Source organism: Meriones unguiculatus, chromosome 3, assembly GCF_030254825.1.
Source record: "Meriones unguiculatus strain TT.TT164.6M chromosome 3, Bangor_MerUng_6.1, whole genome shotgun sequence".
In the NCBI taxonomy this organism is placed as follows: Eukaryota; Metazoa; Chordata; class Mammalia; order Rodentia; family Muridae; genus Meriones; species Meriones unguiculatus.
The window spans coordinates 47,134,718-47,148,927 of NC_083351.1; the positions used below are offsets into that span (position 1 = coordinate 47,134,718).

The 14,210-nt window shown below is 45.7% G+C and overlaps 1 protein-coding gene and 1 pseudogene across 6 annotated transcripts in view; one reads left to right on the top strand and one right to left on the bottom strand.

Annotated features, from left to right (window-relative positions):
* Positions 1-14,210, bottom strand: part of Epb41l4b (erythrocyte membrane protein band 4.1 like 4B) — a 152,902-nt gene that overhangs the window by 39,640 nt on the left and 99,052 nt on the right. For all 6 annotated transcript variants that reach the window (XM_060379944.1, XM_060379943.1, XM_021628125.2 and 3 more), the window contains exons 16-18: positions 9,883-10,082; positions 7,607-7,725; positions 713-838 (exon numbers count right to left, since the gene is read on the bottom strand). In XM_060379944.1, the coding sequence (XP_060235927.1) occupies positions 713-838; positions 7,607-7,725; positions 9,883-10,082 (445 nt within the window). The remainder of the gene's footprint in view (positions 1-712; positions 839-7,606; positions 7,726-9,882; positions 10,083-14,210) is intronic.
* Positions 5,764-6,197, top strand: LOC110541195 (ubiquitin-conjugating enzyme E2 L3-like; annotated as a pseudogene).

The following is a 14,210-nucleotide window of genomic DNA, read 5'->3' on the forward strand; positions in this document are numbered from 1 at the left end:
ACTAGCATGTAAGAACCGCTGTCTCTGGGGCAGGGGCCGTCTCTGACTCTGTTGCCTGCCTTTGGATCCCTTAGCCCTAACTGGGCTGCCTTGTATAGCCCCAATAGGAGAAGATGGTGTAGTCTTGCTGCAACTTGATATGCCAAGGCTGGTTGATGTCTATGGGTGCCCCCCCCTTTTCTGAGAAGAAAGGAAGGAGGGGTGAATGGGGAGGGGAAGGCAAAGGAAGGTGTTGGGAGAAGAGGGAAAGGAAGCTGTGATCCAGATGTAAAGTAAATAAATCATTAACAACAATAAAGAACCACTGTCTCCCATTTCTCTATCTTCCATTCATTTGCATAAATAATAACAAATCGGTTAGTAATTCTTCGCAGGTTTTCTTGAGCCAGCAAGACAGCTCAGCATGTATAAGTGCCTGCTGACAAGGCTGAGAACCAAAGTTCGATCCTCGGGGCCCACATGGTGGAAGGAGAATACTGACTCCTGCAAGTGATCCACTGACCTCTACAAGCATTCCATGGCACGGGCCCCTGCACCCCTCCTAGCCAAGAAATAAAACGTCATTAAAAATAATTGTAAAATCCAGACTCCCATACCAAGAAGTGGCTCCTGTCTCCACACTGGACCTTGACTGGTGCTGCATTGCTGTCCTCCTGTGTGGTACTGAGGAAATCCTGTAACATGAAATTGAGGGAGCATTCACCCCACATACCTGGGCATTCACCCGAGAGGCATTCTCCAGCTGTGCTTTCAAAATGTTACACTTCACGTGATCTGCCGCTGGCGAAGGCAGCAGTGGGGTCTGAAGGGTCTTCTCTGAAACTTTCTTTTCCTCAGCCTAAGATAAAGTAATTTGCATGTGACACATGGTGAGCAAACAAAAAGGAAAACACAATTCCCTAACAACCACAATGGCATCTCAGTTTCTGAGTGTGTGTGTGTCCTGATACACTTCCATTTGTGCTGTTGCTTTCCAACCAAGAGGCTTCCCACATATCCAGTCCCTTCCCCACTCTCTAGTGAGTGAAGGACTGGACACACCAGGTGTCAGGTGAAGGTCTAAGACAGGAAGGGGCCCTTCAGAGTCAGGTGGAGAAAGCCAGAGATGGGTCCAGCCTAGAGCTTTCCCTCCCTGCTCCCTCAGAGAGAGCAAGCTATGCCAGTAAGTTGAAGAATCAAGAAAAAGCACAGAACACTTGCTGATATTTGTTCAGTAAATCTTGCTGGAAACTGTGACTTTCAAAAGAAATTTGCATCTCTTTTACTTTATTAATTTAATTTATATGCAGTAGACAGGGCCCAGGACCTCACTCTTTATCATGCAGGAACAACACCAGCCCCTGTATCACCTTCTTGGAGTTGAGGAATTTGGTACTGATTTCACAATTTCTACCATCTCCTAAGTGTTAGGTTGTAGTAGGAGTTTTGGTGTCTTTAAAAACTCAGTTATGGTTTAAAGCATGTTTTTGTTTTAATCCCAGGTGTGAGATATGGGGCTGCTTCAGCTTGTCCACAGCAGCAGACTATTTGCCGGCTGCACATAGTTTAATTCTGGGGGCTCAGAGGGGAAATAAATGCCAGAGCTGCTGCTTCTCCCCTGCTGCTACTGGCTGCTCCTCGTGCAGTTTGATTAGAAGGGACTGGAGATATCCTGACTATGAAGACTGAACTTTGCACCAAGGAACCCGATGACCCTAAACCAGCAGGGAGTAGTTAAAGAGAACAATGCCCCTCTCCCCTTCTTTCTCTCCTACTTGGTGTTGTGGTGTTGGAAGGAACTGGGGTGGAGGTGGGTGATAGAAGCATGAGAAACCCAAATAAAATACGAGTAACATTGAGTAAACCCTGAAGTTCATGTGACTCAGTCAAGATGGATTACCCCAAGACTACATATTTTTACCTGAATCACATTCAAAGAAAAACATCTTTGAAATCAAAAGCTTTGTAACTATTGTTGGAGTAGACATGATATTTATACAGTGATGATAATAAAAGTCATTAATCTTCACATGTAGCCCTGAAGTGATCTTAGATGGTATATGTGCCTCTGTGAGGAAATAATGCCTAACTGCTCACCATATTGTAGGTCATGGCCATTGCATGTCCCGGCACAATATGGTGTTTGACCCAGACTTGGTGTCTAATAAATACTTCATATAGACAATTATGGTGACACTCACTTATTAGCAGAAGAGATATATGCTTAATAAGAAATGCACACGACCTCATGATTGCTAATGCCCATTCAGTGGTCTCAGGAGGCAGTCTGGCAGGTCAGCCGCCATGCCCCAAGGCAAGAAGAAAATGTTCTAAAATCCTCAACTTCCCTGAGTTCTGAAATTGTTATTCACTAGGTCAAAAGCCCCACTGAAGCTAGCCATGGTGGTGCTTGTCTACTCCCCCTACACTCAAGAGGGGGACACAGGAAGATGATGAATTCAAGATGATTCTAGCCTATGTGCTGAGACGCTGTTTCAGAAAACCAGAAGTCCTACTGATCATCTTAGTATCCACTGTAGGAGTATTATGAAAGCCACAGAGGAAGCAGAGGGCAAATGGCTAGCTAATAAATGTAATAAAAAAAATAGGACATAGAATCCAGTTTCCTACCAGGAAACAAGAACACTTGGGAGAGAAGCAGACTTCAGCAATGCCATGTAGTACCAAACATATAAAGGCAAGAGTTCTAAAATAAATTTCAGTCTTTTCTCTGTCATCATCAAAATAGATGATGACAATGAGCATGGTAGTGACCATGATAATGATGGTGACAACCATAATAATAATGATGATGATGACAATGGTGGTGATGATGGAGGTGATGACCACAGTGATGATGATGGTGATGATGATAGTAATAATGGTGATGATAAAGAAAAATGCCAGTAGCTGACACGTACTAAGAGCTTATCATGAGCCAGTCATTGGCCACATAGTTCATGCGCACGAGTTGCTGGAGTCTCATTTGTCCACCCTATTTTGAGGTAGGTATCTTAAATTTCTTTTCTTAAAGTTTTTATTTATTTATGTAGGGTGTGGGGGTGGGCAAATCAGAGAACTTTGGAGAGTCAGTTCTCTCCCTTTTCCATGTGGACCTGTGTGTGAGCAGGCTTTTCAGCAGCAGCTCTCCCACTCATCCATCTTGATAAGCCACTTTTGCTGGCTTCTTTTGCTGGTACCTTCAGCATCTCCACTTTAGCAGAAGGCAGACATCTGTGGGCTGGTCTTACAGTTTGGTAGAGCACGAGGGTCAATTCTAAGCTCTCCTCCATCAAAAGAGCAAGATTTAGGGAAAGATTTATGTGATCAGAAGAGAAAGCAAAATATCATTTACCCTCATTTGTAGATGAAAAACAAAACAAAACAAAAGCTGGGCTGTGGGAAGCCATAGAGGGAAAAGGAAGGGTTAAGGTCTAGGAACAGATTCTGATGAAGTTCAAAGCCAGATCTTCCAACCATTCAACCATGCTATCTCCCTAACCTCTCTGATGCCATCTCTGCCTTCATAAGAACTTTAAGATGTTCAATGAGAAGGGGAAAAAAAGTATGAACAGCTTTCTCATGCTAGGTTCTACAGTTTAAAAAGAAAATCCAGAAAGGTATGTCTGGATGTGAGAAAAGTGATGCCAGGAAAACACTATGACTATGCTGGCCTTGGGAAAATGGCACATCTGACTGGATTCATTATCCCAAGGGATGGAGCTTCTTCCTATAGGAAAATAAGTAATTTACATATAACTTATTATCTTGAAAGATAAGGTTTACAGTGTGGGTTTTGGGTTATTTATTTTGTGTTGTAAATCAGGTATGTTATCTATTTCATACTTGAATGAACTGTTTTTATAGATATATTAAGAGCTCTTTTGTAGTTGGTTTTAGTTTGGAGAGCAGCATGTTGGCAAACAGGAACTTAATTAGTTAGGACCCCATTAATGGGTTTTGGCAATGGCTTGTGGGGAAATGGTTATCTGACAGTAAAAACGGCCTACTTAAACTAATGGAATGCTGCTAAAATAAGAAAATAATTCAGCACAGATTTTTTTTTCCTCCTTAAGTTTAGCCAACCTCACCTGCTATTTGGAACATACAATTCAAGGTGGCTCACTCCTTTCCCAGCTGAACAAAGCTGAAGAAGTACTGCTCAGTTACAGGAATCACCCCTGTTGAAGACTGAAATGAAATTTGCAAAATTTGTGCATCTTTGTGTACCTTTTCCTTAAAAGGTATTTGTAAAGTACTTGCCTCACAAGTGTGAGGACCTGAATTTGGACCTGTAGATACCACATAAAAAGCTGGGCAGGGCAGGGCGTGTGTGTTATCTCATTGATGACAAGCCAGGAGCTTGAGACCTGCAGATCCCTGGAAGCCCACGGGACCTGCTAGCCTGGCCTGTGCAGTGCAGTTCCAGGCCAAGGAGAGATCAGTTACCAATAAAAGTGGAAGGTGCTGAGGACCAACATACAAGGCTGTCGTCTGTCTTCCACACACTCACACATCTACACCCACACATGCACCCGACACTCTCATGAATGAATGCACGTCCGTGCACAGACACACAAAGGTGTTTCAACAAGAGATTACAAGACCACAGTTCCAGCTCAGAGCGTGACTCCAGCCAGCACTGTTGTGTTGTCTGTTTTTTGAACCACCACATTTTATGTTCAGTTTGAACTGTGTAAAGAGACTATATCCTCCAATATGGCATTAAAGAGTCAAGACATATAAATGAATGGCGATGGGGTCCTGGTATCGTGACTGGGAATAGACCATCTGTTTGACAATGCCATCTGGGGATAAGGAAACAACCAGATGTATATTTAAGCTGTTGATACAGATAATTAACGCGTGGCAAATCTAAGGAGACTGAAATTCCTGTTGTCATTGGGAATAGATAGGGAAAATCATTAAATTAAGAACAGAAGATTACAAAAACCATGGAAGAATAGAAACAGAGGCAGTTTCATCCTTGAAGTGGGAAAAAAAAATTATTCAAGTCAATGGTTCCCATTTGAAGTGTCATGCTTACCAGGGAGATCTATTGTAAGAAATAGTTTCCTTTTAAAATAAAATATTTTATTAAATTTATTTACTTACTTACTTACTTACACCTGTGTTTGTGTATAGCTGTGTGTGTACAGGTCAGAGGATAGCTTGTAGGAATGAGTCCTCTCCTTTCATCATGCGAAACCCATGGATTGAATTTAAGTTGATAAGTTTGGGTACAAGTGCCTTCTTTACCTACTAAGCCAGTACAATGGCCCAAGAAATGCTTTCTTAATGGTTAAAAAAAAATCACCCAGGGGCCTGAAGCTGGGGCTCACTTGCTAAAATACTTTCCTAGTGTGCACAAAGCTTTGGGTTTTATTCCCAACTCCATGCCTGCAACTCAGGAGGTAGAGGCAAGAGGATCAGAGTTCAGGGCCATCCTGCAGTACATAGCAAGTTCAAGGCCAACACCTTGGTAACATGATAGATTGTCTCAAGACATTTTCTCCACATGCCAGTTGTGGTGGGTCATGCTTATGACCCTAGTACCTGAAAGGTGGACACAAGAGGATCCCTGGACTTGGCTTGCCAGCCAGCCTAGGGTAAGAAGCAAGCTTCTGGCCAGCGAGACACCCTATCTCAAAATAAGGTGATGGCCCCTGACTACCACCACCCAAGGTTGTCCTCTGACCTAAACATACACTCGTGCACACACACACCTAAATACGTGTATATACACAAAAAATAAAAAATAAAAGAATCATCTGGAGATCCAAGATGGCGGCCAGCAGGAGGCTGATGAAGGAACTTGACGAGATGTGCAAATGTGGAATGAAAAACTTCCCTAACATCCAGTCTAACTTACTGCCTTGGCGAGGGCTTATTGTTTCTGACAACCCTCCATATGATAAGAGCACCTTTGGAACTGAAACCAGCTTGCCCGCAGAGCAGCCATTCAAACCACCCAAGATCACATTTAAAACAACATAGATGAGAAAGGGCAGGTCTGTCTGCCAGAAATTAGTGCTGAAAACTGGAAGCCGGCCACAAAGACTGACCCATCAGTCCCTCACAGCACCGGAGAACGACCCCCAGCCTGAGCACCCGCTCCGGGCTAACCTAGCTGAAGAGTACTCTAAGGACCGTAAAAAGTCTGTAAGAATGCTGAAGAGTTCACAAAGAAATGTGGGGAAAAGCAACCTGTGGGCTAAAATCTGCCGCGAGCGAGTCCAGCAAGTTCGAGCAGTGCGTTCAGACACCCCTCGAAGCAGGACTCTGTGGAAGACTGACACGTGCCACCACGTGGTGGCAGTTACTAACTTTCTACAGTTTTCTCAATTAAAAGTGGTCTAGGTAACCTGTAAAGGATTAAAACATTCAGATGTTAAAAAAAGAACCATCTGGAGTGATACGCTGTCGTTTTGAGAGTCGCTTGTGTAACTGTAAGATCGTAGCTATAGGGATTCAGTGTGTTTTTTTCAAATTTTTACTTGTTCTGGGGATTGAAGCCAGGGCCATGCGCACACAAAGCCATGTTCTCCCACTGAGCCACCCCACCCCACTCCCAATACATTTACCCACAGAGAGGTGGGCAGTGATGGCTTGAGCTCTTGAGCTCCAGGGAAAAGCTAGGTACATGCCCTTGGAATAGCATGGCACCCTGCTTAGTGTCCTGCCACAGTCACGGCGACTGAATACTTGTGAGTCCTCTGCTGGGTAGCATGTCTTTTGCGAAAGAGCTTGCACGCTTCGAAATTCAGGGTAAGCCCTTCCTAAAACCAGTAACCATGTGCACCATGGGAGTTAAAGTGCAAGGCAAAGCAGACACCTACAAGGGACAGGCCGTGTGCCGGGGATGGTGCTGCCAGCAGGTCCCTCATCAAGAAGGCTCTGCTCCTGAAACAGCCCAGGCAGGAAGGGCAAGGAGCTGCCGTGGAGACGCTGGGAGCTGGCTCAGTCAGCAAAGCACTTGTGCAAGCATGAGGACCCCAGTTCACCCCCAGAACCCACGTAGAAAGGCCAGGCATAGAGCCGGAGAGGTGGCTCAGCAGCTAAGACAGCTAGCTGTTCTTGCCAAGAACCAAAATTTGGTTCCCACATCAGGTACAGAACCCAACACGTCCTTACTGCCTCCGCACGCACACACATGTGTGCGTGTCAACATAGGCGCGCAAACGAACACATAAATTTTTAAAATCTTGAAGAAAAAAAAAAAAAGCTGGATGTGGTGGTGCCTGATGGCAGCAGAGACAGGTGGGTGCCCTGAGGGTAGGGGTTTGTTCCTCCAGACTAGCCTTCTTGGTAAGTTTGAGGCCAGTAAGAGATCTTGCCTGCAAAATAAAGAGAACAACACCTGACGAACAAAACCCGAGAGTTTCCTCTGCCTTCCACACATTAGTGTTCACACACACACACACACACACACACACACACACACACACGTACCTCCTGCACACACAGAAGCGCACACACATGCAACTGCACACACATACACGCACACCCAGGAGCATGCACACAAGCACACACATCCAAGGAGCTGGAGCGGAAACCCCGTCGTTCAAGGCAGCAGCTGTTGCTGCTGTTGTGGGGCAGCGTGCTCCGCACAGAGCTGGGCTGGCACCTTGTTTATGTTGATGTGCAGGGCAGGCCAGGGTCCCGCGGCCTTCACAGTGTCCAGCTCCAGCTTCTTCAGGTGGGCAGCTGCTTCGCTGTACAGGGCGGTTGCTCCTGGGCTCAGCTCTACGACATGGCCAGGGGAAAAGAAAAAGCGGAGGTTCAGATGGCAGCTGGGTACCAGCCCCTGCAGGAGCCTGACTCCCAGATCCTCTTCTGCCCCTCATGCTTCATGAAGGACAGGAACATCTGACATCAAGGTTGCATAGCCTTACTCCCTCGGATATGAGCGGGGTGGTCCTGGGCGTATTGTTCTGAGCCTCTGGGCCATTTAGAAATGAAAACAGAAATCACTTCTCTTGCAGGGTTGCTGTAGTATTGAGATTATTCTCACAAGAAGCCTTCTATGTGGAAATGTCCTTGCCATGCCGAAAAGCTGCGCGTCCAGGCTGATAGGCAGAGCAAGGTGCCTCAAAGAGTCATGCTATGTTTCCACAATCAAAGCCATTGGTGTTTTGTATTGTGTTTGCATTTGTTTGCCGCCACACACCACTCTGGCTTGGATTTAGTCATTAATACATTAAACATTCACTAAATATTAAATATTCATTATACAATAAAGCCTGTGCTTTATTGCTGGTTAACAACTGGCCTCTGGGGAGTTGAAATAAACAAATAAGGCATGCTTCTAGTGCAGGTTGGTGGGGGGAGGTAGCCCACATAAAAGCACTAAGAGCTTTCATTTCCCATCATTGCCATAGGCACAAAAGAGGAGACATTCCCATTCCCGAGCTGGAGACAGTGGAAGCACAAAGGGAATGCTGCACAGATCACGTGTGAGCTGGCCCCAGAGGCATGAGAGAAGAAGATGGCAGGTAGAGGAAGCAGCCAGCACAAAGGACAGGGCTGGGATGGCCCAGGACGTGGTGAAAGGACAGCGATTCCGTGCAGCTGGAGTATGGGAGGATGGGGAGGCTGCGACTGCTTTGGAGGTCTGTTATGTTGCCATGCTCAGAGTGTGGACTCAGCCTGGGGCGGGGGGGGGGGGCAGACGGCCTTAACTCTGACATGGGTAGCTTCTATATGGAGATTGAACCGGAGGAGGGAGCCTATGACCGTCACCTCCATGCAAAAACATGAGGCAAACACTGGCGAGGGTGGCCTGGGCAGTGTTTGGATTCTTGTTCCCAAGCAGGCGAGGAGTTCCCACCTTCCATTCGACTAACCTCGAATGGCTCTTGTAGTCTGAAGAGCTCAGCCTATCTCAACAGCATGTAGTGGCTGTGCTAGAAAGTTCCTTGACAGTCACTGTACACCCTCTCTCCTGTTCACAGAGGGACCAAAACCCAGAGAGTGTCCTGGGCTGCCCAGTGTGAGCCAGAGTCCCAGCCCCTAAGCGGCCCTGCTCGGTGCTCCCGGAAGGAACAGGTGAGAGGACTGTGTTGTGTGAAAGTGGAAAAAGGGATCCTGGGGGCAGGGGTGGGGAGAAGATAAAAAAATAGAACTTATATTCAAAAAATGTCATAATGAAAGCTAACACTGAATGCAAGTTAAAAATAAGCAATAAAATAATAATGAAAATGAAAAAACAAGGGCCATGTATGGGTGGCGGCACAAGCCTTTAATCCTATCATCACTCGGGAAGGCAGAGGGCAGGTGAGTTTAAGGTCAGCCCGGTCTATATAGTGAGAAAAAGAAAAAAGAAAGAAGGAAAAATGAAAAGAACTAATACTTGGCTTTTGTCCATCACAGACAAACTCCTAGATAAAGGAGAGTAAAAGTGAGTTTCTGGAAAATAATATAACATACAAGATGCAAGCCCATTTTCGTTAGAGTTAGCAGGGGCCAAATGAGTCATTCTGCCAAGCACAAGCATTAACCGCTTACTTTATTATTAACGTCTATAGGATGGACCGCACCATTGGCCTACTGGGCGCCTGACAAGTGTTTGCTGTTGTAAGCAGGTGTCACAAAAGGGCAGAGGAGATTTTACTATGATCAGGGCAGGAGGAATCCCAGTCACTGTCTGACTCCCCTCTTTTCCACTGCTGGAGCCCAGGAGCCCGCGCTGAGCGCCGCATGGGCAGAAGTCTAAGCTTGGAGGCAGGAAGAAATGGCCACCTGTAACAAGATGGAAGCAGGAAACCCCCAAGTCTAGATCGGCCTGCCTCCAGGCATCAGGCTCTATAGTTCAAGCTGCCCAAACCCGGCATCCATGGCAACACCCCTCCTCCCGTCCCCACTGGCCCTCCCTACCCCACCCTGCTCCCTCCACACACTCACTGGTAAGGGCTTTGCTGGAGTTCGGGGACCTCAGCGGCCCCTCCTTATTCTCCAGGGTCAGAGAAAGGCCATAGTTGGAGTGGTGCTGGTGCGGGTGGCGCCTTCCCGAAGTTTTGGAGGCGAAGGGTGTGCCCCCATTCTCCTCAAGGCCAAAAGGCAGTCGTTCTGTGGGGCTGAGCGCTGGGGAGGGGAGCGGGTAGCTGGAGCAGGAGACAATGTCAGGATTTAGAACAACCCAGTGTTCTAACACAGAGTGCTAACATCTCTAACTCCAAGACCCCGAGGCTCAAGTAACATACCTCTGCTTAAAACGGGGCATTGGGCCAAACCTCATGCAAAGAAAATGAACAAAGTGGGAATTTGTATACGTTAGCAATCTGACATCTTGAGCCTTAAAAATGTCTTCATTTTGAGATGGAACAAAATGGCTTGCATTTTAAAAACTCATTTTTCAGGACTAGTGAGGTGGCTTGGTAGCGAAGAGCACAAGGCACTCTCCCAGAGGACCTGGGTTCAGTTCCTAGAACCCATGTGGCCCTTCACAAGCATTTGTAACTCCAGTTCCAGAGACCCTCTTCTGGTCTCCACAGGCACATGATGGCTACACAGAGGCCAAACACTCCCACACATAAAAATCAACTTTTCGAAAATGACATCTTCCAAATGCAAGGTGGAAGAAGGAAAGACAATAAAGAAATGCTGAAATGATCCTATCTTATAATCCAGAGTCTTGTTTCTATCAATCCCACATGCAGAAAGTCCTTCTTATGTCCCTTCTGTTGTATTTCTTCTCAGGGATGGCCTGTAACTCAAGCATGGCCAGCCAGAACCTCCCACAGTTCTGTTCAGAGGAATTTGATCCAGATGCACGCACTTGCTTCTAACTTTTAACAGCTGAAATCTAAAAAGAGGCACCCTCTTCTGGGTAGCTCACAACTGCCTCTAACTCCAGCTCAGAGGACCAACTGCCCTCCCTCTCCCAGCTTCCTTGGGCACTGCAAGCATGTGTACAAACCCACATACATATGTAATTAAAAATAAAACCTTTAAAAATGTATATTTATTGGCACTGCTTATATTAAAATAATGCCTTAACATACTTTCTTCAACTAAACTTTTTTTCCTGGCTATAAAAGAAATTAAAACATTTTTTGATTTTTATTTATTTATTTTATGTACAAGTACTCTATCTGCATGTACACCTGCATGCCAGAAGAGAGCTCCAGATCACATGTAGGTGGTTGGGAGCCACCATGTGGTTGCTGGGAACTGAACTCAAGACCTCTGGAAGAGCACACACTGCTCTACAGCCCCGAATTAAAATATTTTTACAGGCTCATAAAGTACTGTCATGCCAGGACACTTTGTCCATGGTGTACAATGAGTTAGTCAGTTCTGGTCATCAGGATGTAAGTTGAAGCTTCTTGTGACCATCTTTTCCAGACATAAAGTAGATAAAGCATGAAAGGAGAGAAGATGAGCAGGAGTTAAAAGTAGGCGGAATGAGAAATCCTCTAATGGCATCATTTTTGAGCACCTAGATTCAGCTATGCTGGAAGCTGATACTACTGCCAAATCTTTCAACAAAGTTCACAAAACGCATTGACTTGTTGACTGATTGATTGAGGTAGTTGGGTTTCTCTCATTTATAAGTCACATGATCTAAACCAGCACTCACTTATTGTTTTTGTAGGACAGGGTAGATGGCTGTGGAATTTAAAAAGAAAGGGTAGAAGTAAGACACAGTATGGACAAAGGTCAGATACCATTGACGAAGGAGCTGGATGCTTCATCCATCCTGGCTGCTTTGTAGACACATGCTCAAGGGGATTCCTATAGGGTAGGCACCTGGAGCAATGGTTCTCAACCCATGGGTCATGACCTTCTAACAGAGGTCACCGAAGACCACCAGAAAACACGGATATTAACATTACAATTTATAACAGTAGCAAAGTACATCTAGGAAGTAGCAACAAAAATAATTTTATGGTTGGGGGTCTCCACAACATGAGGAACTGTATTAAAGGGTCTTAGCATTAGGAAGGTTGAGAACCACTGACCTGGAGGAAGTGGAAAGAGGCAATATTTTGACCTCTGGAGATCCCCACCCTCACCTCTTCTCCTTAGAAACAGTTCATGCTACCCATCTTCCTACCGGGGGCATTAAAAAGGCACACAATTTGGAGCTGGAAGACCTTCTCTCCTCTGCCCAGCCAGAGCCCTGCAAGGGACCCTTGACCACTGTTCTACAGAGCATGTGGGGCAGCAGTTGCTGGACTTTTCTGTAGCTAAGAAGCTGCCCAGCTAGGATCTGTACAGCTGCAGATTGCAGACCACTGACATGATTTTCCCATCCTTTAAATGTATTAAAGACATCTGCCCAATGGGCATGCAGCAGGGTCCTCAGAAGAGCAGATGTCCTTTAGGGGAGATGACTTCCCAGTCTACAGCTGGCCTTCCTTTGCCCTGATCCTCACCACTTCTGGCCTGCTCAAAGTCTGAGTGGCTTTAGGATTGTCCAGTCATGAGGGACAGATCGGTCAGGAGGTAAGAGAGACAGAGAGACAAGAATGAACCATTGGCTGGATGTAACAAGAGATCACAGAGACATGGAGAGGTGAGGAAATGATAGGCAAAGGGCACATTACCACTGAAAGAGGGGAGGTGGGAAGTGAGGGAGGCTCTGATGTGCTTCAAATGTTCACAGTGAGTGTGGGAATGAGCACCCGCAGGGAAACATGGCCAAGAGCAGAGAGCTGGCATACCATCAGGCCTGGAAGAGGAGTTGGAGAGCTTTGAGGAAGAGTTCCTGAAAGATGGCAAATAGACACCACTTCCCATGCCAGATCCAACTTCACTCTCTGCCCAGTGAGAAGGATTCTGAGGTTGGGCCCAGCTCAGCAGAAAAGTGTTGTTACTGGTGAGTGATACCTGTCAGAGGCTTGAAAGGGCACAGCAGTATCATGAACTTATCTCTACATGTGGAAAGGGTGCACTTTTTTATTTCAAGGAAACTCAGCATGAAGAGTGAAACAGTAAAAACAAACTAACGAACAAACCTAAATACCCCATCTTTATGCCAGGAATAAGAAATCACATAATAACATGTAAAAAAATATGCATGCATGATTTCTCTTACAGGGTGGGAGTGGGATGAGAAGACACATGGGAAGATTGTGAACAAGGGTGGGAGAAACTATTTGGGCTAGAGCAAGGAATCTGGTACAGTTGAGGATCCCAGGAAGAACAACTGTTCCTATTGTAGAGCAATTCCCTCTGAAATTAAGACTTGGGAAGAAAACAACTTACAAGTCTCAGGAAGTTCCTAAAACCTAACAGATTCAAAAGGTTCCTCCTTTCCCAATGTATATAAGCAGCAAGGGCTGCTGAAGAGAGGAAGTGCTCCCACCTGCTGAGTTGCCTGGAAGTCATCCAGAGAGCCCTAGGGTTCCATCTTTTGTGAGTTTTCACCCCCTTTGAGTCATCCAAATGCCTGTAAGTAACTCCAATGAATTCATTGGTTCACCAAGTTGGAATTTGGTGGTATTGTCACTTTGGTGTGTTGTTGGGTATCTGTCTGTTCACATTTTTCCAGGAATAGTGTCACAGTGGAATGAGTTGGGAGCACTCTCAGCTCACACACAGGAATCATCCTGAAGATGGAAACATGGAGTTTTGTTGGGTTATGGATCTGTTAAGAATATTTCTCAAGGCCTCATGTTCATGGATCATCCCTGAAAGGTTTCTGGGAGCAACGTTAACACAGACTTTGAGGTAAACTTTATCCAAAAGGTTATGCCTCTGCCCTGCTGACCTCAGCACAGTCAGACTCACAGTGTAAATACAAAGAACACACAGCGACACACCAGCCTTAGGAACACTGGCCAAGGCTCAGGATACTAGGCTAGTTCCATGCTCACTGCCACTAGAGACTGAGGCTCATGAGGTGTTTGGGATTATAGAAAGGAGGAGTACAAGTACTTCCAGAATCCCCCACCAGAATTGCTACCAGGGCAGGGCAAGGAAAGAGAGAAGCTGAACTAGAGCTTTCTCTCAGGTGAATGTGCTCTTGAGAAGCTATTCATAATCTCTGCAGTATAGGCAAGTTCTGGGTGACATGGTGCCCAGGGATCTAAGCTGGAGTAAGAAATCACAGAATCTTATAATGGAGCCCTCAGATAGACTCTGGTTCTATGGGTTTAAACTCAGGTCAAATGTTAAGGTCTTTAGAAAAACCCTTACATTCTACTGGAGGGAATGTAAGATGGTTCATTCAGCTTGGAAAAAAAAAAAATCGCCTGGTGGATCCCCAAAGAGTTAAAGATACA